Below are 27,515 nucleotides of genomic sequence, written 5' to 3'. Positions count from 1 at the left end.
TTGATCTAACCAGTATTTATCTCACATTGCTTAAATTATATCTCGTTGCTAACGGCGAGTTACATCAGTGCCGACAACGAAATTTGCGTCTATCCCATTCAAGCCCCCCAGCAAAATGTAGCCCCCTCCTAAATATTTAAATCACAGTATGGAGGGGCTATGCTTTATTGTTACCAACTGGAAGGTGGAAAGGGTGATTTATTTGGAAGCGCCCTGATTACTTTCGAATAATTCTGAAACCCATTTTTACTGTTACGATTAGCAAGGTTAATCCAAAGCGGTACTAGACTTCAGATTATCTAAAAGGCTGATTTCCTTTGATCATAAAGCTTCGAAAACAAAACAGTTCTCATTCAACTTCTTTTCCCGAATGATTTTTTTCTCATAATTAAATCGTCAGAAATTTTTTTGCAGTTGAGTTGATGGCCATGATTAGCTTTCTGTCTTGAAGTTTAGAGTTCAGTTCATCTTTGCAAAGTGGATGAAATATGTTTGAAAATATATTTTTGTACGATAGTCATTCATTTCGTATTGCATGTGGTGCGACCCTCCTCTTCCCCTCTGTTTAATAATTAGTGAACGTTATTAAATTGGAGTATCTATTCTCAAGTAAGGAACGTGTTTTACAGAATCACAACCATTTATGCTGACTTGCATGCTCATTTTCTAGAAAGTTTAAATTTAACTACTGACAGCTATTACTGATGATTACTGGTTGTCTTGACAGCATATTCTTGTTCTATATTGGTTGTTTTTTACCGACACAAATTTTAAGTGATAATGAACGAAATGATTTATCACTTATATAGGGCGTGTTGATCTTTTAAATTTTCGGAAAACTTTTCATATTTTCACGCTCAAGTTTCTTTTTTTTTTTCGATTTCTCTACGCTTGCGATTAGCAAGCGTTATCAAATCGGAATGTAGACTTCCGGTTTAACAACTAGTTTAACAAAATCAGTTGAATCGTTTATGATGCTGCTATGCAGCTGAGATGCTCAATTTCATAAAAGCTCAAATTAAACTACTGGGTGGGTACTAGTTGCTATAGGATAGTTTCAGGGACGACTTGAGTCTTCAGAAGTTTTTTTTACATGATCAGTTTTTTTTTCGGCTCAACAGGTGTCTGCTCAAAGATTGTCGGCCTTGTTTCCTCTTTGTAAGTTTTGTTCAGTTGCTAATTTGAATTTTTATCGTCTTGCTTGGCATGCTCGCTTCGAATCCTGTTTGATAAAAAAAGTGTATGGGGTTTTTTATTTTTTTTTGAGACGCTTCCGAAAATTTTATCAAAATCTTCAAAATTCTTCTACCGATTTTCAAAAAAGGGTATCCATAGAAAGACCACTTACATATTTGTGTGTGTGCATACTCTTCTCGTCTCTTTTGCTTCACCCTTTGTCTGCAGCCTTCGAAAAAGTCTGGGGGATTATTTGACCGATATTTTTGATTTTTTTTCGTTTTCTGAAAACTAACCTACCAAATCTGATTTGATTTCAATGAAAAGAGCGGATTGGAAAAGCTCCCCTCCATAAGCGGCTACGCCCATTTTGTTTGAATCATAAAATTGCGGCCCTCGTAAAAGTAAAATTTTAGATTTTTGACCGTTTTGTTTGAATCTTTTAAATTTCTTAAAATTTTGGCTCTCGTTTTTCGACCAGTTTTGAAGCTTTCTGATTTTTCTCGAGAACTACCCTGCCAAACGTGGGTTTTAGGTTCAGTTAAAATTACAGATTGGTTGAATCTCCTGAACTATCCTGCCAAATCTGATGTCAGAAGTTTAATCGACACAACAGGTTGTGGGACGATTACCTTTATAATTTACTAGGCCCATTTGCATTTACTACGCCATTCAACCTAGGAAAAGTTATGAAACTTTGACCGTTTTTGGTAGTTTTTTTACTCAACTCAAAAATTACCGTAACCATTCTCATATTAATTGTTCAATGGAGAAACTGATTTTGGGAATCTTCATTATTTTACTGACGATGACTTTCAGAAAGTTCATGGTTTTCAGAAAGTCAAGTTTTTGAACTTTGACTGTTTTTTTTTCGAGTTGTCTTAAAACTGCCCTAGCAAATCTGAGATGAAAGTTTTAGTCGAAAGAAGCGGTTGCGCAAATTTTTCTTGCAGACTCCTGAGTTTTTTGTAAGAGAAAGATAAAATTGTTGTGAAAGTCCCAAAACCCAACTACTCATTTAGTTTAAAAAAACTAAGGTTTTGTTCAATTTTTGAAATTACGCATTTCGTCCCGCATAGTATAACAAATTCTAAAAATCAAACAAGTACCACCAGCTTTAGCTAGGCGCTAGGTGTCCTTCATCGAGACATACGAAAACTTTGATCCAGCTAGTTTTTTTAACCATTTTTCATTGTTTTCGGCATGATTTTATAATGATTGTGTTGTATCGCAAGTCTTGCGGACCTCCGCTTCGCCTGTGTAAATTTTTTTTGCCGGCTCAACTGGTGCCTGCTCTAAAATTGTTTGCTCAGATGCCACATCGCGGATTTTTCTTGTGCTGTAAGCAACTTTCATTGGAGGTGCAAGTGTTTAGTTTCAAGAGGGACTTATTTTGAAAAATTTTGGCTCAACTTGTGGATTGTCGGCATTGAAGATTGTCGGCATTGTTTCTTCGTAATATTTGTTCCGTTGCTAGTTTAGCGTTCATTTCTATGGCATGTTTGCCCAGAATGAACTTCTATCATCTCTCTATTTTTGGTAGACCTAGTTTTGTTTCAACATTTTTGATTCTTTTTTCGTTTGCATTTTATCGCTTCGCCTCGGTGTGTTAAATTCAATTTATATTCAATTTATATTCATTAAGTTTCAATAATGGTCTTTTTTTCAAAGTTCTCAGCTTTTTCGGTGTCGTTTCTAATTCAGTCGGCCTCCATTACTTGTAAGTGTTTTTGGGAATTACTGGTAATGTTCAAGATTGGTCCTACTTTTTGAAGTGTTTTTGTTAAATCAAAGACCGTCTTTTCAGAAAATTAAAAAAATTGAATCGGTCTTAACCATTTTTGGGGGTTTTTAAGTGACGTGTTGTGATTGTTACATAGTTTTTGGTGCAGGTAATTGCGTTCACATTTTTGTGCATGATTTTTTTTTATTTTCCTTTTTATCGTCAACAACAATTTTTTTAATTAGTTTTTCTTGCTTTCTATCTTTTAATGGTTGGAACTGGTTGAATTGATAAACTGTTGTTTGGAAGTCTTGAAGTTCTATCAAATTGGCAATTAATGTGTCCAATTTTTGATACTTTTTTTACTGTAAATTTCAAGCGTTAATCTCTTTGAAATTTGAGGTTGTTTTTTGCTGTTTTCCACAATCTCTTTTTTGCGTCATTTCATTTCGTTATAAGACTAAACATAAACCATTTTCAGTGTTTCTCTTTGTTAAAATTTTTTCAATTTGAATGCAATTTTTTTCTTAATAATGCTTTTTCAAGTTTTGATGATATTCTTTTTGTATTCGGGCTCATTGTTATTCCTTCGAAATTGTTAAATGGTGGGCAGTCTTCATTAATTACACTGGCTTGCTCCAACTATTTTTTCTAAACTTCTTGTTATTTGTGTGTAAATTTATTTTATTTGATATGAAAATTGGGCTAACTTTTTCAGTTTTACGCTTGCGATTATTATTGTTATCAAACTAGAGAATTTCTTGAAACTTCATATGTAATTACTGGCTACTAATAATAGTAAAAAGTGATAATGGCTATATCTAAGACTCTTTAAACATTTTTGTTTAATATAATGAACGAAGTGAAGACTCTTATATAAGTCATGCTGATTTTTTTTCAGAAAGTCTTAAAATTCTCTAATAACTACAGATGTGCATTCATAGACCTTGATGCATTTATGAATGCACTTAGTTATATACACTTTTTGAGTTCAATTGAAATTCATCTGCTGAAAGTGACGTAAAAACGAACGTGGAAATGGCGCAAGAAAAAAACGTGAGCGAATTCTAGTTTCGAAAGTGGAATTTACTTTTTAGATTTCCAGCGGAATAAAAACTTTACCTATTGATCCAGTTTTCTCTAGTTGGGTTCATGTTATCAAAAAAGTGCCAATTATCAATTGTTCTAGAAATTCAAAGAGCTTAAATTAAAGAGCATCTATTTTTTTTCTTTGAAATTCGAAAGTTGAGATTTTTTTTCAAGAAAGTCAGTTTTTTGTTTACTTGCTTTCATTACTCTTTTCCAATCTTCGATCAGCTATGTTTTTAATAGAAATGTGATTTGAACACTTCGCAATGATAGTTTTTTAGCTTCATGGGTGTCGATTGTGGCACTGTCGACTTAGTTGCCAAATTGTTGATTTTTTTTATATATGTAAGTGCGTAGTAATATATAGGATCTGAAAAACTTTTTTTTTCTAAATCAAGTGTGAGATGAAAGCGTTCTTGGGAAAATTCCATTTTCTCAGAAATTGTCACTCTTCTCGCTGATTTTAGTAGAGGTTTAACAAAGGTTTTGGGTAAAGTTTCCATTTTTGGTCTAGCATCAGTGTAACAAATTCATACAGTATCAAACACGTGCTTACAGCGTTAGCTGTGTCCCTAGTTCTTTTTAATCGAGACACACGAAAAAATTTTCTTACATAGTTTTTTAAACATTTTTCATTTTTTTCGTCTTATATTTGTTTTATGCTTCGCTAAGCACAGTTTTAATCCGCATACTTGAAATATACTTTCTGAGTTTTGAAATGATGGTCGATATTAGGAACAATTGCTTAGTCAATTGTTGCGTACATTTATATTGGGTGTAGCTCGTGCATCAAAAAAAATCAGGGCTACAAGCGCTGGATAATTTAGAGAAAAAAAATTATTTATTTCTACAAAAGAATTTCGAGGTATTTCAACAAAGCAAATTGTTTCTGGGAACCTTTTCGACAAATTTGGATTTGTTTCAGCTCAATTTAATTTGTTTACCTCGGCCATTCATTCTCATGCCAATTGGTTCTTTAGCAAAGATTGGGATAGATTCGGTCAAGCTGCGAAGATGTTTATTTCACCCTGATACAAATGAACTAGTTCACTCGAACCCTCTATGATTGCATACAAGCTATGTTATCTCTCATTATGATTTTTGGAACAAGTGAAGAAATACTAATTTAATTTGCTCTCAAGCTTTAATTTAAATCTTTTCTTGTGAAAGGTACCTTATATACGTAGTGCATTTCCTTCTACGTACACTCATTTTTCCATAAATTTAGTTGACCTTTAATACTTGATTAACTCTGCTGTGCAGCTTTTAGCAGACAAACTTCATTTCAAACCAACCCAGTAAGGTGATTACTTTTTTTGCCAAAAATTGTTGATATTTGCTTTTAAGGGCAGCTTAGAGCTCCAATAATTTTAAAAAAGCATTAAATCGGAAATTGAAATGCTTGGACAATTTTTGAAACAATATTCCACCGACATGATGACTGAAATTCCATACCGGCATTATGATTTATGAAGTTTGTCTTTTGAATGCCCTGTATGCAGTATTTGAGTTTACAACCTTTAGGTGGGCATTGGCTGCAATTCTCTTTGATTCTGACGCAGATCACGTTATTTAAGTCGATGCCTTCCCATTTCACTCAATACTTCGAAGCACCGTCATCCGTTTTATCGGAAAACGGGCTCGAATTGTTGCTACATGCCATTTCAAACATTGCGAATGCCAATCACTCTAGAACTTCCGCCTGCGTCGAGAAACAAGACTGCGCAGCGGGGCTTAATTGGTTCTGGTCAGCGATTTATCAAAGGCTTTTTAATTCAGATCGAATGACCTTTTTAAAATCCCGGTCCGAATTTGAGATGCCCTGTGCTGCTTTATTCGCCACCTGTGAAGCGAAAAATCCCAGCGCTTGCGGCCAGGCAAAGGAACGTAATTTGGCGTCTGCGGGAAATCTCAATTCTGATTGGTTGAATATATCTGACACGGCATTTATTTCACAGGACAGTTTACAGAGTTTTCCATCTCTGATTTATTCCATTTTTTTCGGTAACAGTACTCTTATATCGCCAATTACCCAGAACTCGAGCAGTCATAGTAATTTAATCCCAGCTTCCCCCGCTTATTGTGGAAAATTGGGTCTGAACTCGGAGAAAACTGCGGGGTCAAGTTTCACTGACTACAGTAGCAACCAACGTGTTTTTGTTAATGCCAATATCCTGTCAAAGCTACAAGAATTCTCATTATCCTCTCTCTCAAGTAGCGATTTCCCGTTTTCATCTGCAGCAGACCGGAAAATTTCGGAATATTCAGAGGAAGCGTTAATAAATCTTGGTGGCGTTTCGGAATTATCCGGCGAGAACAGTCCAGGCTTTTTAAGTTCGTCTATTGAAGATCATTGGTCTGTTTTTAAACAAGATTTCGTGCCATATGAAACTGCTGGAGTAGATGTTTGCTTTAAAATATCTGATTATATATGCCCGAATTTATCAACACATCAGGTGACCTCGAAAGGTGCTGAATTACTCTGCTCAACAATTATCGACTCCATTGATCAAATTACTCTCAATTTTGCTTATAATTCGTCATCGAAATACCTTTCTGCCCTGACCTCATTTGAGATCGAAGAAATGAGGAACTTAAATAACTCCTCGATGGTCATGTCCAACGTTAGTGACCTGGAGTCCACGGCAGGATCTCCGGATCCGATGAGTCCGATGTTCTGGTTCTGGTTGGTCGTCGGATTCCTGATGGTAATCATGAGCCTGATGACGACACTGGGAAATATGCTGGTCATCGTGTCTTTCATCTACGAGAGCAAACTGAGAACAGTGTCTAACTTTTACATTCTCAATTTGGCCATTGCGGATTTCTTGATTGGTAAGTTCAAAACTCATTTCATGATAAACTATTTTTTGGGGTTTTTTTTGAAAAATTTTATCCGATATCAATCAAGGTTAAAAGAATAAAAAAAGTTTTAAAAAATGTTTTTTCATTTTTTAATTTAATTGTATTTTTTCTCTAGTTCCAGGGTGATTGAATACGTTGAATGAGACATTATAATAGCTAAAAAAATTTGAAAATTACGAAATTACCTGAGAATTAATCTGAGAGTTCATTTACTCATGACTCGCATCGTGTCATTTGTAATTTGGAGGTGCGTTGTTAAACCGATGTGTCAGTAAATTACCAGATCAGGAAACCGAATTTCGTAAAAATTACATCAATTGCGGAAATTAATGTTTATAGAATTAACTTTTCAGAGCTAAAACAATAATTTGAAAGCTGTGAGATTCATGGCAAGAGTTGTCTTATTTAAATAATGCTTGCGAATAGCAGGCGTTATCAAATCGGAATATAGACTTTTTTGGGTTATCAACTTGTTAAACAGAATCACTTCTATCTTGGGTCACAATTTTTTCCTTTTCTGAGTACTTTTGATTGTTTGCATTTAACTCTAAAACTGCGTAATGGTTACGTTTTCTGTTCACGGAAAATCACCCTCAATAATCATTTTTCTGCTGAAATCACTTAACACTTCCCAGCTGTTCCATAAACCAATACCGCGTCTTAAATTACTGGTTGACGACCTCTTTAAATGTACGAATTCATTGCGCCGTTCTGAGAGTAAAATATTTTAGAAAACCGGGATGTTCTTTTTCATTGCCTCTATGTACCTGCCAAATTTTGAGTCCACTGTAGAGGTTCACCCCAAATACTTGAAATAATTACATCTTATACCTAGAGAGAACAATTTTTGCAACAAGTTCCAAAATTATAAAAAAAAATTGCACCAGATTCGTCAGAGATAATGGACCACCAGATCTTGCTTTAGCAATTATTAAAGAATAATATCAGAGTGAAAACGATCATTATCCTAGTGATAAGCAAGGGTGTTGCAACCGGGTACTATACTTTTTCCGTAAACTATTTTGTTCACAAGATTTCACGCTTGAAAGTTACACGTGTTTCAACTTGCTTCGTAAATTCAAAATCAAGCAGTTAGCCAGAGCATCTGGTGTAGATGTAACCCACCTGCTGCAGAAGAGAAGGGAGTAGGTCTGAATTCTGCCGGGACCTGTTTTTTTTGCATACTAACACGATCTCTTTTTGAAAGATAAGCTTTCTTCTGAACTTCTGAATACCATTTCTAAAGCCCCATCGGTATGAGTAAATGAGTTACAAGTTTTTCTGCCGAATTCTTATTTTCACACTTGCAAGCTAGCGACCGTAGTGTATTAGTATTAATTTACTTTGTTTCCAACCTAACTTGTAAATAAAAGTGCTCATTTAGTGGCGTAAGTTTTTAATAAAATATTTTAAAAATTGGCGAGTTTTGGCTTCTTAAGTTTTATTTGCAAGTTTGTTTCCGTAAACTACTTTTTTCCTTTAAGAATATCTGCTGTTGTTTGAGCGCTTAATTTTTCATCTTCAATTTCAATTAGGACCAAAATTGGCAGCATTTTGAGAAGGATTGAACTAATTCATACGCGGAGTTTTGAGCCATGCTCGCAACTAACAGACGTTATCATTTCGGAAAATTAATTTTTTCTTGTAAACAACTTGTCCTGTAAACAACTTGTCCAACAAAATAACTGAATCATTTTCTGAGATATGTCCGCATTCCATATTTAGAGAATGTCCGCCCGCCTTCAAGATTTCCGCTCTACCCAGTATTTATTTTTGTTCGTTTCAAATTTATCAATCCCGGTTAAAATTGATCGGTTTATACCTGATCGGTTTGGTGACATCATATTGTGTCGTTGGATGAGCAAAACAAGTTTCTTATGCGTGCGTGTTTTTGAGGGTTTATTAATTTTAGAGTCATGAACGTAGTGAATTTTTTAATGTAGGGCTTCGTGATTTTTTCATGAAAAAGTCTGAATATTTGTTCATGCTAAAATTTGATTTTTCGCAGCTTGACGTTTGATTTGTTGATAAGTTCACTTTATTTCCTAAGTTGAAAGAAAGGCAATTTCACTATCGAACATCAAACATTTAAAGGTCTTGAAAAGTGTATTTGGCTTCAAGTTTCGAAAGTTGAGTTTAATTTTCGGATTTCCCAGCGGAATAAAAAATTACCTATTAATTCAGTTTTCTCAAACTGGGTAACTTCTATCAAAAACGTGTCATTCAGAAATTGTTGTTGAAGTTCAAAGAGCTTCGAGGCCATCTTTTTTTCCTTTGAAATTCGTACGTTGAAGTCCTTTCAAAAAATATGTCAGTGTTTTTCTGTTTATTTGCGTTCATTACTCTTTTCCAACGGTCTGTTGGCTATGTTAACTGTTATTTATTATAAGTTTTCAATTTATTAGAAAACAATTTTTATGGCTTGGCGCAAGGGGGTGTGTGCAGGTTTTTTTTTAGCTAGATACCTTGTTTGGAAGTTTTGTTTCGATTCAGTTTGAATTTTCATTTGTCTTGTTTGTCAAATTTGTGTAAAAGTTAGCTTTATTCATGACGAATTGAGACAAGAATATGAAAGTTTTGGTGGATCTAGCTTTTCTCGACAAATTTGAGTCAAGGTTATCGATTATTTGGTAGATCTAGCGTTCGAAAAAAAAATTTATTGAGCGGTTTTTGTCTCAATTTTGTTCTGATATTTTGTCATGCTTTGTTTGTGCTGTATCGCAACTGGTGCGAAGCTCTGCGTCGCCTCAGTTTTGAATTAGTGAAAGTTAGCCTTTAGCTGAGACAATTTATGAGTCTACTTGGTAGAACTCAAATGAATTAACACATCCATTCATGACCCTAACACCTACTGCTGTAAAGGTCGAAACTTAATTGTGGGGGCAATCTGGCATAGGGTAAAATGATATGAGGTAAAATGATATATGGGGTAAAATGACTTGGGGGTAAAATGGCAGGGGGTAGATTGGAATAGGGTAAATTGTCCTGCTGTTGAGCTCTGTGGATTTCTATCACGGAAGAGACGAAACTCTCCCATGCTTTTTTTTGCAATATTTGGTTGTTTTCTTTGTACGTGCCAGTTTGGGCTCCTGTTTTGATTCAAAACGTCAATTTTATCATTTAGTTAAAGTTCAGTCAAAGTTTTTCTCGATATGCTTAAAGAAAAGCTTGACCTGTATGACATTGAGCTTTACTTGGAGAATCTGGTGTAAAATTGCCCATTGTTTCGTTAGCTTTTAACTCTAAGCCAGCTATGGATGAAATATTTCACTTTGTAGCATTCCGGCGGTCGGACACTGCATTCTGATGACAAAATATTCTGAATTTAACTATGGTACTTTTTTGGAACCAAGTTAAAAAGAAATCATATGTAATTTAATTTAAGATCATCAGAGGGGCAGCTTCTTCAGTTTCAAAAGAGTCGTCGAACCTGAGCTTTTGATAGCAGTCATAGATTGCTGATATTTTTACAAAGCACTGGATGATTAAATTTGGTGTAAAGTTGGTGCTATTAATCTTTGCTTTTGTTTGAGCGCTTAATTTTTCATCTTAAGTTTCAATTAGGACCAAAACTGGCAGCATTTTGAGAAGGATAGAACTAATTCAACTCCTGTAGAAAAGAAGAAAAGAGAGCTTTATAATGCCCAAAATGCAAGCTTGCAATTTGATTTCATCTAATTTGGATCAATTGACAAAATCGGCTTTCAATGCCTTGCTTGCAAAACGTATAGAATGAGGGATGGTGAAAGATACTACGTCAATCTACATGAAAAATTGATAGAAGAATATTTATGAATATAATATTAGCTACGGGGCAATTTGATATAAGGTAGATATTTGAAAAACATGGTGGTAATAGCAAGCTGTTAAGCCGTAGCCCCTATGTTAGTGGTATCCTTAAGATGATAATACCCAAAGATTAAAACGGCAATAGATTTGTCTGCAAATTTTTAAATCCATTGCATGAAATTATGTGATATGATTTGTCTGGAATATATTTGACTGGATACGAATAGATTGTCCAGCTGCTGGGCAAAATACATCGATATTTAACAACTATCGATTTTTTAAAGCTTACTTATCAGTTTTTTTGGTTTTCAAATCAATGAAATATTGCGTGCGGCACGAACAGCCGTTCTGATCGTTTTTGCATTTTGCCTGGAAGATGAAAGGAGGTTGGTTATTCGCATCAACATAATTTTCACCGGTGGTTAGTTTTACGGTTGTTTAAAACACAGTTCAACTTAAATAACCCAGTTCATTGTACCAAATGTCAATTTCAGTGTCTTAGAAGGAGGCGCTTTCTAATTAGATGGCAATAAGGACGATGACTTCTTGTAGCTAAGTATCGTAGATCTAGATTCAGGAAGGCTTTTTGGGATAATTGAAAGCTGAGCTCGCTTATCATCTGAAGTGTTCTAGCTAACATAATAAAGTAGTCAGATTGTTTGCACTTTGCCCATACCAGGATGTGATGCGTCGTTGATTTTTTTGAATTTATGACTATTCTGATGGCTCTCAAAGGTTACAAGGAAGTTAGATGGCGCTTTTATCGACCCTAATTTATCGATGGTGGAATATTTTGTCGAAGTATATTTTTTCTGAGCTAGTTTTCTACATTTTTCAGTGATAATTTCCGGCTTTAAATGACTTGTGGAGGAAGATGATGTATATTGTTTTGAAAAATTTAATAATGATATCCGGGCAGATGATCAAAGTACTCAATTAGCTGTCTGCTAAAACTTAATTAAAAGATTTTTATTTGTTTTCTATTCACGATGGTTGTGCAATTTAATGACGGCACTAGAGTCCACCTGATCTGGAAAATTGAATCCATTTTGTTTCCTATTTGACCTCGAAGAAGGCAAGTGGCAAGATTATTTGTATTCGAGTATATTTTAGTTTTTTTTTCCACGCAATCAGGAACCAGAAATAAATATCAGATGTTGTCGAGTGCTTTATTGAAAACCCTTCAGTTGTGATCAAATCGATCGTTAAAAATGTGTAGAAAAAACCGTTGTGGAAATCTTGCACTTTAGATGAATTTCGTGCGAATGGTCACTCTTCAGTGAAACTAAATTTGAGGGGTTGCGCGTCAAAAAAGCGCTATTTTTGGTTATATTTGAAAAAAGTGCTCAAAAAGTTGTTTTTTAGCTGTTTTAAAATTTGCATTAGGAAAATCAAATTGGTCAACCTAAGAAAATAAAAGGTCCGCCTCCTAGAACCTTCTCCCTCACTAGAATAATTTCTGCGTACGCCACTGAATAAACACTAAATTGAAGGGGGAGCAGGCAGCAAAAAGCACAATTTTTTGGTCAAAAGCTTTCAAATAGTGCCCTTCAACATCATTTTGTTGCGCTCAAATTTTTGCCTGCGGCAGATATATTTTGACAGAAGAGGGTGCGCATAAGATTTTATGGAGCTAAGAAAATCATAAAATTCCAAACATTATTCGAAAAACCGCTCCCTTCACCCTCAAATTTCCTGCGCTCGCCAGTTTGATTTTGATATATTGTTTCATTTTAAGCTGAAGTTGACAAAGTTTTGACGATTCGTTGATAGAGCCATTCGTAGTTTGTTCTAAGCTAGCTTTAATCCTTAACCCCACACGCACAATATAAAGACGATATGCTAAGATTGACTGGTTGAAAAAAATGAAGGGTGTGCTTAGCCAGTTTTCTCCATTCAAACTAAGGTTGAAAACTTCATATAGGCGAACAGAACAAATAAAAATAATTATTTCTGATTCAAATAAGAGAAACTTTGATGCGTTTGTTGTGTGCTTCCTTTTTTGTTTCGTACAAATTATCGATATTTGCATGAAGTTATCTGTTAGTTTTTCGTTTCATCCGAAGGCTTCTAATTGAACTGTAATTTTCATTCAGATAAAATTTTTATTAACAAGAGGTAAGTTTTACTGGCGCCGAGATTGTACGACATCGCCTCCGTCTATATTTATTTGGATAAGATTTATGGCGACTTGAAAGATAAGGATCATGTTTGATGCTCCAAATGCAGAAGCTGGTAACTTCCATAAAACCATAGAGCAGTTGCAGAAAATGACCTTGTGCCGCGTAGTTCAAAGTCGATGTTGAACTAGACGTGAACTAGAAAAAAGCTAAGCAACAAGAGCTGGTAAAAACAAAGTCATTCATTAATGAGATCTGTTGGTTAGGTTCCCCCAAAGGTTCTTAAATTCAAAAGAATTTTTAAGGTTGTATATTTTTTCTTTGAAACTCGAAATTTGAAGAACATTTTTTTTTTGGTTTCCTTGAGCTTGTGGACAATTGCCTGTTGGCGATACTTGTTCATTATTTTGCAACTGCGTCAAAAAATAGACAATCATAAATTGATCTAGAATTTTAAAGAGCTTTAGGGGCATTTTTTTTCTTTGAAATTCAAAAGTTGAGATTTTTCAAAAAAAAAGTCAGTTTTTTTTTCTGTTTACTTGCGTTCATTGACTCTTTTCCAACTGTCTGTTGGCTATGTTTAATGGTTGCATTGAAAGTTCGACTGAGTTCTCGTGTTCGGAAGATCTGCACTGAAGATAACTGTGTTATATTTTTGTCTGGAGGCAATTTCAATCTAAACTCTTGCCCCAAGAACTGCCATTTAAAAACATGACGTTGACATCCGACTAAATTGATCATAAATCAATCCGGTTTTATTGTGCTGAATGAGAGTGTTATTAAGGATGCGAGATGATAAGTTGTTTGGTCCGCCCATTAATGTTGTAGGGGGCTTTTAAGCGCTTAATAATCAATCAAATGATTGAAAAGGTTTTTTATCATACGTTATTATCATACGTCTCAATATGCAGAAACATCGAAATAGTTTTGCGATAGCGTCAAGAATGATTTGAAAAACTTTCAAAAAAATCAAAAATTTTAGTTTGGTAGATTTCTGTGATGCATACAGAAGGATTCGAATTCAACAATACCCAGAAATACTGAAGTTTGGCCTGTTATTAAGTGTTCTTGTTGAATTAAGTGTCTCATCTATCGGCTAAAAAGTATGCGATCATTTGTTTCTATTATTACCATCGGGTATTGCAATCGGGTGCTAGACTTTTTTCCCGTAAACAACTTTGTCCACGGGACTCACTTCTGGACTCCTTCACAAATCTTCTTTGCAAATCCCCTTTTCTTCGTCCTCTTTGCCGATCTTACTCCTCTCGGTTGCAAATATTATGCATGGCTGAGTTTGATATTTTAAATATCCGTTGCTCTTTCATGTTGGTTGTGATTTTTCCAACTCGATTTGTTAAAATTTTTTAGTTTTTTGTCTGTTTTTTGGGTTTAATAGGCTCGGGCCTATTTTAAATCGACTTAGTGTCCTAATTTTGAGTAGTTTCCAGAGACACATAGTTTTATGTTCACCTCTGAATCGCACAAAATGCTGAAAATCTTAATAGAAATAATAGAGTTCAAGTTTTTCATGACAATTTTTTTTTGTTTTGTTTTTTTTTGGCCTGATAAGTTTCCGCCTATTTTATATCGGTTTAATGGCTGAATGTTGTGCCTTTTGACGGGCGAAAAAAAGTTTGTGTGTGCGTGTCTGTTCTGAGGGTGAGGGTGACTTAATAACTTCATATTAGTCTTGAAAATGTTTTATTTTTATTTTGTGTTTTTTCTCCTCTTTTTTTTCGGCTTGAGAGTTTTTGGCCTACATTACATCGGCTCAGTCGCCACATATGGAGTGTTTTCACGAGATGTGTATGTGTTTTGGGGGTGAGGGGGACTTAATAACTTTTTAGTTGTTTAAATATTTTTTTTCGACTTTTTTTGATTATCTTCTTTTTTCGGCTTGCTAGATTTCGGCCAAAATTACATCGGCATAGGGCCGCATATTGTTTCATTTGAGGCGTGAATAAAGTTTGTGTGTGTGTGTTTTTGGTTGTTTGAGGTGTAGGGGACTTGATGTTTACAAAAAAATTGGCCTAAAGGATTTCTGCTAAGGTATTTCCGGCTTTGTTACCGCGTGATAACTTTTGTTTCGATGCTAGTTTCATTTGCATTGTCTTGGCTCGTTGTTGTTGCAAATCTAGCCTTACCGATAGATCTAGTTCGAAGTTTCGAAGATAGAATTTTTTCGACTGAGCGGCTTTCGTGTTTTGTATCGCAAGTCGTGCGAAGCTCAGCTTCGCCTCTGTGTAAATAAATTCCTTCGGTCTTTGAATGTGATGACTTTTTGCTCTTTTTGACCCTTGAGGTAACGTTTCAGTTGAAAGAAGATGGTCTCACCCTTAAACCATTCATCTGAATTAAATTTCTGGAGCATTTTATAGTTAGTTTAGAAAAAGCTCGAAAGAATGAATTGAACGTTTAGTTATATAACCAGGTTAACAATATAACCAGGAATAATATATATTTTTTTGTAGATCGCAGTAGTTTTGCGATATCGTTTCAATTGGGAAGAATAGCATTCAGGAAGTGAACGAATTAAAAATAGTGAGCTGATCCTGGAAATATCTCCAGTCTCAGTTGAGACCCAGTTGTTTAATTTCCTGAATCCAGCTGTGATTCAAATTAAGAAAACTGTTTTCGAAAGTAGTTTTGGGATGTCTTAAAATCATTGAACCGAACTCTTTAGAAGTCGATGTCGTTTGACTAAAATCCCGCTGCAACCGTAGCAATGTAGAGCTTTGCTTTCAGGTTTTTGCACTCAGCTAGGGTATTCTTTCAATCGGATGTAATTTTCGGGGGGTGTAGCGATAAGCCTGAGTGCCTATTAGCATGCGGTAATTGCATTAACTGCCTGTGCTTTCACACGAAAAATAGTTTCAATTTCTAATTAATTACGACTGTTTCTAATTAATAACTCCCCCAACATAATTAACAATTTTGTTGGGGGAGTTAAAATTTCGCTTTCGCCTAATAAAAAATTGCAGTGCACGCTGCTCAAAATTGCAATTTTGAGTAACCAAAACGTGTAATAGTTAATCTTCTTTGTTAAACATGAGCATGCTAATCGACACGCATGCTAATAGCAAGGCCCCGTCAGAAACTGTTGAAAAAACGTCATCACGAAGGCTTACTTGATGTAATGTATTGTCATAAAAGCATGTTAGCCAAGGCTTTGTGTTGATGTTTGTTGTTTGTACGATATTTGGGGCGCGTCCGGCTAGCTCTTCCATAAATAGGCCGAAGTCACATGTCTATTGAGGTCGTGAAGTTGGTTTGTGGGGAGGGGAGTATTAGCGGGACGTTTGGGTCTATCCGATTTGAAAACTAATTGAAGTAGGGCAATAGCCGGATAATATTTGTGCGAGGATAATATTTGCCGGATAATATTTGTCTTTTTTTGTTTTCTGACTACATTTTTTGGTGTTTTTTTTTTCAGCTTAAGTATAGTCTGCCAAAGTACTTTCGGACTAGTGGTCGCTCAGTAAATGATACAAAGGCTTAATTTTTGGTGTTTTTTTTTCGTCTATTTTAATCAAATTGATTTTTTGGTTTCTGTTTTCATGAAATTGATTTTTTCATTTCAAAACAAAATTTCTTTTCAAAACAAAAAACGTCTCATTTTCTATTCGCTAGCTTGAAATAGTGCTCCTTGGTTGAATAGTGAGTTCCGTGAAGCTACGTTTTGGATCTGTGTTTGTGATATGATGCGTTTTTGTTCCGACAATGAAAGTATTCTTTGTATTCGGATGTTGTAGTTTTGTTTCCTATGCAAAATCTGCTACCATTAATAATCATCAAAAAGGGGCGGATTATATATCAATTTAAAGCCCTTTCAGTCGTTACTTGAACAACCTTCAAAATTTTTCAAAAAATTCTTCCAGTGTTGAGAAAAACTGGATGGAAATTTTTGAGATTTCCATCCAGTTTTTCAGTAACGTTCGTTATAAACGAGTAACGTTCATTATAAACATTGATGGAACGAGTAACGTTCGTTATAATTATTGATGGAAATTGGTCAATTAAGCTTAAAAAATAGGTTTCACACAATTAAGACTACTTTTTGAAGCTGCTTATAGCGCTTCCTTGGCAATAAACGTTTCTATAAAAATTTCAAACATAATTGCAAAAAATAATATATAGCTTAAGATTTTTTTTGAACTTTTTTCATGTTGATTGTTTTTCGTTTTTTTGAAGATAAGTGCTGTCAACTTCGCCTAGTTCGCTAATTTTATACGCGTGTGTATATTTGTTTCATCACATCATCCACAAAAAAAAACGAAATTGAAGAAAAAATTTTTTTTCCAGGAATGTGGTCGAAACTCATATGGTGGAACATGCACAGCAACCAATTATCCTCCCTTTTTTCAAGATAACTGTAAGCTGAACATAGCACAGCAACTGGCTATCCTTGTAGCCTGGTATTTTTTTTACTGCTTTGTTTTTTTTAAGTAGTAAGGGCGCGGGTGTAGGCGTCATTTTAAGATATCGAACTAAGTTGATATTTTATCTGTTATCACTGTCATGATATTTGAGTTTTGCCTAATTGCCTAATTGAGTTTCCTTAAATCAGTGCATATAAGTGTATTCCTGATTGAGAACATAACAATATCAGCTGTTTATGTAGACCTTCGCAGTGCCTTATAAAGACTTGTTACCTGAAGACAGACAACGTGTCACGTTTTTGTCATTTTTGGGACTAGGATTTGTTGAATTTGGCCCATTTTATGTTTTGTCGCTCTGCCAACTCAGCAAAGATGTTTTTGATATAAATAACGGAAATACGCAGACCTGTGATTGTATCTGGGTTTTTAGGACACTTCTTAACCGATGGGCCGCTGGATTTGATGGCAGGTGACTTGTACGCGACACTCTTTTTTAAACCCAAGTCAACTTAATTTCAGCTCGAATGATTCAAAGTTTTATATTAACACTTGCGAAGCGTGTGTATTAGTACGAACCATCTATTTCTTCCAACCCAAGTCGCAAATACTGTTGCGACACCTTTACAGCTTTTTCATAGTATCGGCTTTGACATTCGAATAGTAATAAGTTAACACAGTTGATGCATTTTTAAGAGAAATGAACGTAGTGAGTACTCTGATATAGGTCTTGCTGATTTTTTTTGTTTTTTTTTTTAAGTTTGTTCATGCTCAATTTTGATTTTTCGCGGTTTGACTCGTGATTTTGTTTTTACAATCAGTGCATTTTCGTTTTTAAAAATGAGACAAACTCCACTATCGAACATCAATAGTTTAAAGGTCACGAAAAACGTGATCGACTTCTAATTTCGAAAATGGAAATTAGTTATCAGATTTTCCAGTAAAATCTAAGTTTTACCTATTGATCCAGTTTTCTCTAATTTTAACAAAAATAGTGTCCGTCTTAAATTGTTCTACAAATACAAAAAGCTTTAATGCCATCTATTTTTTTCTTCGAAATTCAAAAGTTGAATTTTTTAAGAAAAACAAATCAGTTTTTGTTTCAGTTTCCTTGCGTTCATTACTCTTTTCCAACTGTCAGTTCGCTATGTTTAGCTCATGAATTGAACCGAAAGAAGTGATTTGTTTCAAACAACATAACAATAATAAAAACTCGATTTCAGATATTTTCTTAACTCAATATATCTCGCAGTTTTTTTAAATGCATAATTTATACATAATATGGTTTTATGCTTTGCGATTTGTTACATGCAAAGTTAGTGTGGATGCCTTCAGTTTGTTATAATCCAAATTATTACTTGCAAAATTGAGTCGATTGTGTTTGATGCAGCTTTTGCTGAATGGCATTGGCAATTTAACTATGTAGCTCGTTTATTCGTGACCCGTGTTTGTCGGCTGTTAAGCTTGCGTGGCTGAGTGGATAGTGGGTGAGACTCAAAGTCTCTTGATTGCAGTAGGTCGCAGGTTGAATCCTAGACCTAGCCAAGCTTTTGCTAAGTCGATGCTTATTTCTACTTTTTCTTATTGCACTTTCTAGAGCTAGTTTTTGGTCGAGTTCTCGCAGTTTTTATCGGATCGTAGGGTTTTTTTGGGAATATATTTGGTTCAAAAATGTATCGGTCTCTCACTGGCTACCACCAGCGGATTAAGGACAGAAGAATTCGACCCCTTGCCAACCCAAAGGGCGCACGTTGTACTATTTTGAGATATGCTTTTTCGGCTGACTGATCCTAAAATTTTTCTTAAGGTGGGTGCATTTGGCGCCAATACATACTATATTTTAGGGGGAGATCGCTCCGAAAAAACGAAATTTTTAGTCATCATTTTCCAAAATCCTATAAACGCCTTTTTTGGCCTGTTTTTTTTTTTCAAAAATATGACTGCGGCGCAGAATTTTTTGTCAAAATAGGGTCTTTATAGAGATTTGGGACAGCTCAGAAAAGCAATTTGGTCGACTTAAACAAAAAAAGTCCACAAAATTTCGAATTTTTTTTTTGAAAATCCCCCCTCGAGAAAATCCTAGATTCGCCCCTGCTGGGTATTAAGGTTTTTATTTTTATCAGTATTTACTTCATTGGCTGTTTTGAAACATGCGATAATTCTTAATCAGATAAGGAAGCTCAATATGTTTAATCCTGTAATCCTGAAATCTCATTAGAATTTTTTGTTCCAGGTAGCTAAGCAATAACTGAAAGAAATATCATTTTTCCGATTCAAAATTACTTAGGCTCAATCAATATTCACTGGTTTTTATGCTCTCAGTTTCATGTACTAAACAAAAAGTAATTCATAAATAAGCCCTCCTATTAAATTTGAATGACAGATTCAATGGGATTTAATTCCACGATTAGCTGTCCATAAAAGCCAGTCTAAAAGACACGTTGGGTATGGTTGGAAACAATGTACCGCATAAAAAACTCAAGCAGTGAAAGAGTCCCCATCCTTTCCACGCTATCGATCTATATAAAATGGCAGTAAAAGAGTATTTAAGCAAATTAAGCAATAGGTGGAGAATTGTCTTCTAAATGCTTTGTTAAGATGTGTGAATAAATATGTGAACTGTTCTGTGTGTTCTTAGGTGTCTTCTGCATTCCTCTGTATATCCCCTCCATTCTCTGGGGCGAGTGGAGACTGGGAAGGACTTTGTGTAAGATGTTTCTCCTGGTCGACAACATCGTCTGCAGTGGATCGGTACTCAACATCATGCTTATATCGAGCGACAGATACCTCAGTGTCATACACGCCATGTCATACAGGTGCCAAATGTGTTCTACTGTTTAAGAGTCGATGAACGTTGTGGTCAGACTCCTATATAGGTCGTGATGTGTTTTAAAAGCTTTTTAGGCTCAAATATTTTGTGGCATGACCTTTGATTTCTTTTTATGTTCACTTATTTGCCTTTGTTAAAAGGAAGGCCAACTCTACTATCGAACAGCAAAAAAGAAAAGGTCACGATAAACGCGATCGACTTCTGATTTCGAAAATGGAATTCAATGATCAGATTACATAGCGAAATAAAATTTTACCTACTAATCCATTTATCTCAAATTGGGTTAATTTTATCACAAAAGTGTCTATCATAATTTTTTCCTGAAATTCTCAAAGCTATAAGGCTATCTATTCTTTTGTCTCTAAAATTCGAAACTGGAGCTTTTTTTTAAAATCAAAACAACCAAGAATTTTTTTTGTTAACTAGCGTTCATTGACTCTTCTAACTGTCTGTTCACTTTTTGACAAATTTTCACTTATTTTTTTTTTTACAAAATTTAGTTTTCTCGAAAACTACTCTACCGATTTTCATAAAAGTGGTACCCATGGCAAGTCCGCCTACTCCCCTGTGTGCCTGCATAATCCCCTAGTCTCGTTTTTTAACCTTAGCCCCACTTTCTACAGCCTTTGAAAAAGTGTTTGGGGTAACTTATTGACCCAAGTTTTTGGATTTTTTTAACGTTTTCTCGAAAAATTGTTAGGAATTTCTGAGATTTTAAGTTCAACGGATAGAAAAGGTTGTGGGAAGCTCCCCTGCATAAGCGTCGTCGCCCAATTTATCTTACACAAAAAGCTATGGCCCACAGAGTAGTCAAATTTTCGATTTTTGTCCGTTTTTTGAAACTATTTGACTTCACTCAAAAACTCTCCTACTAAATCTGAGGATTTAGATTCAATCGAAGAAACGGGTTTTGAGAAGTCTCCTGCATAAGCGGTTACGCACAATTTTTTTAACTCAAAAAATACTGGCCCTCGGAAAAGTTAAAATTTTGACCTTTTTTTGAAACTCTTAGACTTCTCTCGAAAACTACCCTCCCAAATCTGGGATTTTGGGTTCAACGGAGAGAAAAGTTTGTGCGAAGCTCCCATTCATTACGAGTGATGCCGCTCAAATACTTGCATAACCAGTGTTCGCTAAAGTTTTGTTTTGCCTCGATTTTCTGGCTTTTGTGTGAACGGTTAAAGTAAGCAGAAGGGGGAGCTCAAAAATGTTGTCGGGAAAGATGTTTCAAGGAGGGGAAGCAAAAAATTTGATTTTCATAATTTAGTTAATTCTGGCGATGGTATTTCTAGACGTGTTTTTGTTCTATTGCAGAAACCACTTTGTTGAAGTTATATGCTTTTCAGCCGAGTAGTTGCAGCTCGGCTAAACTGCACAAATTTTTTCGGATTGATTAATTTTTATCTGATGATCTTTTTAAAGTCTTCCCAATGAGCAGCTTTTTGACTTTCTTTGTTATTTTACTTTTATTAGTGACAAGATTTCTCAATTTTAATTGGATTGAAGGATTAACTTTTATCTGAGTATCATTTTTTGTCAAGTTTTTTTCCAAGTGGAAGGTTTTAATCTTGATTGCATTGAATGCAATAGGTTAAGGGTGTACAAATGTTTTTTCTTGATCAATCCGTTGTTCTTTCTTCGTTGATGTTTGTCCTTTATCGCTTTGATTTTGTTTTGATTTTTTTTTCGCCGAAGCTGCTTTTAGTAGGGCTACTTATGTCAACTTGTTCGAGCGATTTTTTATTTGTTATAGTGATGAGGTAATTTGCGTTCGAGTGGAGTAGTTGCAGCTAGCCTAAGCTGCGTGAACTATTTCATAATGATTAACTTCTATCTGACTATCATTTTTTCTTCAAGTTTTTCCCAAGTGTCAGATATCCATCTTCCTTGGGTTCAATGCAATCGGTAAAGGGTGTGCAAATGTTCTGTCTTGATCAACTTTTTGACTTTAAATTTTGTTGATGCATGTGATTTATTTTTTTGTGTTTGTTTTGAGTTTTTGCTCGGTCTTAAGGCTACTTGATTTAAATGATGCGATTTCTTTCAAGATAGAATGATGAAGTAATTTGCGTTTGAGTGGAGTAATTGCAGCTAGCCTAAGCTGCGTAAACTATTTCATAATGATTATCTTCTATCTGACTATCATTTTTTCAAGTTTTTTCCAACTGGCAGGTTTCCATCCTGATTGGATTGAATGCAATCGGTAAAGTGTGTACGAATGTTTTGTCTTGATCAACGCTTTGGTTTTTCATTTCGTTGATGTATGTGATTTTTTGCTTTGTGTTTTTTTTTGTTCAGTATTAAGGCTACTTGATTTAAATGATTCGATTTCTTTTAAGTTAGAATTATGAAGTAATTTGTGTTTGAGTGGAGTAGTTGCAGTTCGCCTAAGCTGCGTAAACTATTTCATAATGATCAACTTTTATCTGAGTATCATTTTTTGTCAAGTTTTTTACAAGTGGCAGATTTCCATCTTGATTGCCTTGAATGCAATAGGTTAATGGTGTGCAAATGTTTTTTCTTGATCAATCTATCGTTCTTTTTTTGTCGATGTATGTCATTTATCACTTTGATTTTGTTTTGATTATTTTTTTCGCCGAAGCTGCTTCTAGTAGGGCTACTTGAGTCAAATTGTTCGAGAGGTTCCTTATTTTTTTATAACGATGAAGTAATTTGCGTTCGAGTGGAGTAGTTGCAGATAGCCTAAGCTGCGTAACATTTTTCATAATGATTAACTTCTATCTGACTATCATTTTTTCAAGTTTTTTCCAACTGGCAGGTTTTCATCTTGATTGTATCGAATGCAATCGGAAAAGGGTGTACGATTGTATTGTCTTGATCAAACCTTTGGTTTTTTTTCGTTTTTTGGTGATTTATCGCTTTGTGTTTTTTTTTATAATGATGAAGTAATTTGCGTTTGAGTGGAGTAGTTGCGGTTCGCCTAAGCTGCGTAAACTATTTCAGAATGATTAACTTTTATCTGAGTATCATTTTTTGTCAAGTTTTTTCCAAGTGGAAGATTTTAATCTTGATTGCCTTGAATGCAATAGGTTAATGGTGTACAAATGTTTTTTCTTGATCAATCTATCGTTCTTTTTTTGTCGATGTATGTCATTTATCACTTTGATTTTGTTTTGATTATTTTTTTCGTCGAAGCTGCTTCTAGTAGGGCTACTTAAGTCAAATTGTTCGAGAGGTTCCTTATTTTTTTATAATGATGAAGTAATTTGCGTTCGAGTGGAGTAGTTGCAGCTAGCCTAAGCTGCGTAAAATTTTTCATAATGATTAACTTCTATCTGACTATCATTCTATCTGACTATCATAACTTCTATCTGACTATCTTCTATCTGACTATCACTATATAATGATGAAGTAGTTTGCGTTTGAGTGGAGTAGTTGAGGTTTGCCTAAGCTGCGTAAATTATTTCAGAATGATTAACTTTTATCTAAGTATCATTTTTTGTCAATTTTTTTCCAAGTGGCAGATTTTAATCTTGATTGCATTGAATGCAATAGGTTAAGAGTGTACAAATGTTCTTTCTGATCAATCCGTTGTTCTTTTTTCGTTGATGTTTGTCCTTTATCGCTTTGATTTTGTTTTGATTTTTTTTCGCCGAAGCTGCTTTTAGTAGGGCTACTTATGTCAACTTTTTCGAGCGATTTTTTATTTGCTATAGTGATGAGGTAATTTGCGTTCGAGTGGAGTATTGCAGCTAGCCTAAGCTGCGTGAACTATTTCATAATGGTTAACTTCTATCTGACTATCATTTTTTCAAGTTTTTCCAACTGGCAGGTTTCCATCTTGATTGGATTGAATGCAATCGGTAAAGGGTGTACGAATGTTTGGTCTTGATCAACGCTTTGGTTTTTTATTTCGTTGATGTATGTGATTTATTGCTTTGTGTTTTTGAGATTTTGTTCAGTATTAAGGCTACTTGATTTAAATTATTCGATTTCTTTTAAGTTGGAATTATGAAGTAGTTTGTGTTTGAGTGGAGTAGTTGCAGTTCGCCTAAGCTGCGTAAACTTTTTCATGATGATGAATTTTTATCTGAGTATCATTTTTGTCAAGTTTTTTGCAAGTGGCAGATTTTAATCTTGATTGCCTTGAATGCAATAGGTTAATTGTGTACAAAAATGTTTTTTCTTGATCAATCATTCGTTCTTTTTTTTGTCGATGTATGTCATTTATCGCTTTGATTTTGTTTTGATTTTTTTTCGCCGAAGCTGCTTCTAGTAGGGCTACTTATGTCAACTTGTTCGAGCGATTTTTTATTTGCTATAGTGATGAGGTAATTTGCGTTCGAGTGGAGTATTGCAGCTAGCCTAAGCTGCGTGCACTATTTCATAATGATTAACTTCTATCTGACTATCATTTTTTCAAGTTTTTCCAACTGGCAGGTTTCCATCTTGATTGGATTGAATGCAATCGGTAAAGGGTGTACGAATGTTTGGTCTTGATCAACGCTTTGGTTTTTTATTTCGTTGATGTATGTGATTTATTGCTTTGTGTTTTTGAGATTTTGTTCAGTATTAAGGCTACTTGATTTAAATGATTCGATTTCTTTTAAGTTGGAATTATGAAGTAGTTTGTGTTTGAGTGGAGTAGTTGCAGTTCGCCTAAGCTGCGTAAACTTTTTCATGATGATGAATTTTTATCTGAGTATCATTTTTTGTCAAGTTTTTTGCAAGTGGCAGATTTCCATCTTGGTTGCCTTGAATGCAATATGTTAATGGTGTACAAATGTTTTTTCTTGATCAATCTTTCGTTCTTTTTTTGTCGATGTATGTCATTTATCACTTTGATTTTGTTTTGATTATTTTTTTTCGCCGAAGCTGCTTCTAGTAGGGCTACTTAAGTCAAATTGTTCGAGCGGTTCCTTATTTTTTTATAATGATGAAGTAATTTGCGTTCGAGTGGAGTAGTTGCAGCTAGCCTAAGCTGCGGAAAATTTTTCATAATGATTAACTTCTATCTGACTATCATTCTATCTGACTATCATAACTTCTATCTGACTATCTTCTATCTGACTATCACTATATAATGATGAAGTAGTTTGCGTTTGAGTGGAGTAGTTGAGGTTTGCCTAAGCTGCGTAAATTATTTCAGAATGATTAACTTTTATCTAAGTATCATTTTTTGTCAATTTTTTTCCAAGTGGCAGATTTTAATCTTGATTGCATTGAATGCAATAGGTTAAGAGTGTACAAATGTTCTTTCTGATCAATCCGTTGTTCTTTTTTCGTTGATGTTTGTCCTTTATCGCTTTGATTTTGTTTTGATTTTTTTTCGCCGAAGCTGCTTTTAGTAGGGCTACTTATGTCAACTTGTTCGAGCGATTTTTTATTTGCTATAGTGATGAGGTAATTTGCGTTCGAGTGGAGTATTGCAGCTAGCCTAAGCTGCGTGAACTATTTCATAATGACTAACTTCTATCTGACTATCATTTTTTCAAGTTTTTCCAACTGGCAGGTTTCCATCTTGATTGGATTGAATGCAATCGGTAAAGGGTGTACGAATGTTTGGTCTTGATCAACGCTTTGGTTTTTTATTTCGTTGATGTATGTGATTTATTGCTTTGTGTTTTTGAGATTTTGTTCAGTATTAAGGCTACTTGATTTAAATGATTCGATTTCTTTTAAGTTGGAATTATGAAGTAATTTGTGTTTGAGTGGAGTAGTTGCAGTTCGCCTAAGCTGCGTAAACTTTTTCATGATGATGAATTTTTATCTGAGTATCATTTTTTGTCAAGTTTTTTGCAAGTGGCAGATTTCCATCTTGGTTGCCTTGAATGCAATATGTTAATGGTGTACAAATGTTTTTTCTTGATCAATCTTTCGTTCTTTTTTTTGTCGATGTATGTCATTTATCACTTTGATTTTGTTTTGATTATTTTTTTCGCCGAAGCTGCTTCTAGTAGGGCTACTTAAGTCAAATTGTTCGAGCGGTTCCTTATTTTTTTATAATGATGAAGTAATTTGCGTTCGAGTGGAGTAGTTGCAGCTAGCCTAAGCTGCGTAAAATTTTTCATAATGATTAACTTCTATCTGACTATCATTCTATCTGACTATCATAACTTCTATCTGACTATCTTCTATCTGACTATCACTATATAATGATGAAGTAGTTTGCGTTTGAGTGGAGTAGTTGAGGTTTGCCTAAGCTGCGTAAACTATTTCAGAATGATTAACTTTTATCTGAGTATCATTTTTTGTCAATTTTTTTTCCAAGTGGCAGATTTTAATCTTGATTGCATTGAATGCAATAGGTTAAGAGTGTACAAATGTTCTTTCTGATCAATCCGTTGTTCTTTTTTCGTTGATGTTTGTCCTTTATCGCTTTGATTTTGTTTTGATTTTTTTTCGCCGAAGCTGCTTTTAGTAGGGCTACTTATGTCAACTTGTTCGAGCGATTTTTTATTTGCTATAGTGATGAGGTAATTTGCGTTCGAGTGGAGTATTGCAGCTAGCCTAAGCTGCGTGAACTATTTCATAATGATTAACTTCTATCTGACTATCATTTTTTCAAGTTTTTCCAACTGGCAGGTTTCCATCTTGATTGGATTGAATGCAATCGGTAAAGGGTGTACGAATGTTTGGTCTTGATCAACGCTTTGGTTTTTTATTTCGTTGATGTATGTGATTTATTGCTTTGTGTTTTTGAGATTTTGTTCAGTATTAAGGCTACTTGATTTAAATGATTCGATTTCTTTTAAGTTGGAATTATGAAGTAGTTTGTGTTTGAGTGGAGTAGTTGCAGTTCGCCTAAGCTGCGTAAACTTTTTCATGATGATGAATTTTTATCTGAGTATCATTTTTTGTCAAGTTTTTGCAAGTGGCAGATTTCCATCTTGGTTGCCTTGAATGCAATATGTTAATGGTGTACAAATGTTTTTTCTTGATCAATCTTTCGTTCTTTTTTTGTCGATGTATGTCATTTATCACTTTGATTTTGTTTTGATTATTTTTTTCGCCGAAGCTGCTTCTAGTAGGGCTACTTAAGTCAAATTGTTCGAGCGGTTCCTTATTTTTTTATAATGATGAAGTAATTTGCGTTCGAGTGGAGTAGTTGCAGCTAGCCTAAGCTGCGTAAAATTTTTGATAATGATTAACTTCTATCTGACTATCATTTTTTTCAAATTTTTTCCAACTGGCAGGTTTTCATCTTGATTGTATCGAATGCAATCGGAAAAGGGTGCACGAATGTTTTGTCTTGATTAACCCTTTGGTTTTTTTTTCGTTGTTTGGTGATTTATCGCTTTGTGTTTTGTTTTTGATTTTTTTTATAATGATGAAGTAATTTGCGTTTGAGTGGAGTAGTTGCGGTTCGCCTAAGCTGCGTAAACTATTTCAGAATGATTAACTTTTATCTGAGTATCAATTTTTGTCAAGTTTTTTCCAAGTGGCAGATTTTAATCTTGATTGCCTTGAATGCAATAGGTTAATTGTGTACAAAAATGTTTTTTCTTGATCAATCATTTGTTCTTTTTTTTGTCGATGTATGTCATTTATCGCTTTGATTTTGTTTTGATTTTTTTTCGCCGAAG

The 27,515-nt window shown here is 34.6% G+C and overlaps 1 protein-coding gene across 4 annotated transcripts in view; it reads left to right on the top strand.

Moving 5' to 3' along the window:
* The window catches only part of LOC134857282 (dopamine receptor 1-like), a 152,187-nt gene that overhangs the window by 76,908 nt on the left and 47,764 nt on the right, over positions 1–27,515 (top strand). For 2 of the 4 annotated variants that reach the window (XM_063873667.1, XM_063873664.1), the window contains exons 2-4: positions 4,914–5,158; positions 5,513–6,823; positions 19,777–19,954. In XM_063873667.1, coding sequence (XP_063729737.1) covers positions 5,569–6,823; positions 19,777–19,954 — 1,433 coding nt within the window. In that variant the 5' untranslated portion in view covers positions 4,914–5,158; positions 5,513–5,568. Of the gene's footprint in view, positions 1–4,729; positions 5,159–5,512; positions 6,824–19,776; positions 19,955–27,515 lie in introns of those variants that run through there. The other 2 variants (XM_063873666.1, XM_063873665.1) reach the window with 2 other exon arrangements.

Source organism: Symsagittifera roscoffensis, chromosome 1, assembly GCF_963678635.1.
Source record: "Symsagittifera roscoffensis chromosome 1, txSymRosc1.1, whole genome shotgun sequence".
In the NCBI taxonomy this organism is placed as follows: Eukaryota; Metazoa; Xenacoelomorpha; order Acoela; family Convolutidae; genus Symsagittifera; species Symsagittifera roscoffensis.
Note: the sequence above shows the minus strand (reverse complement) of the source record. Positions and strands in the feature narration are given on the sequence as shown.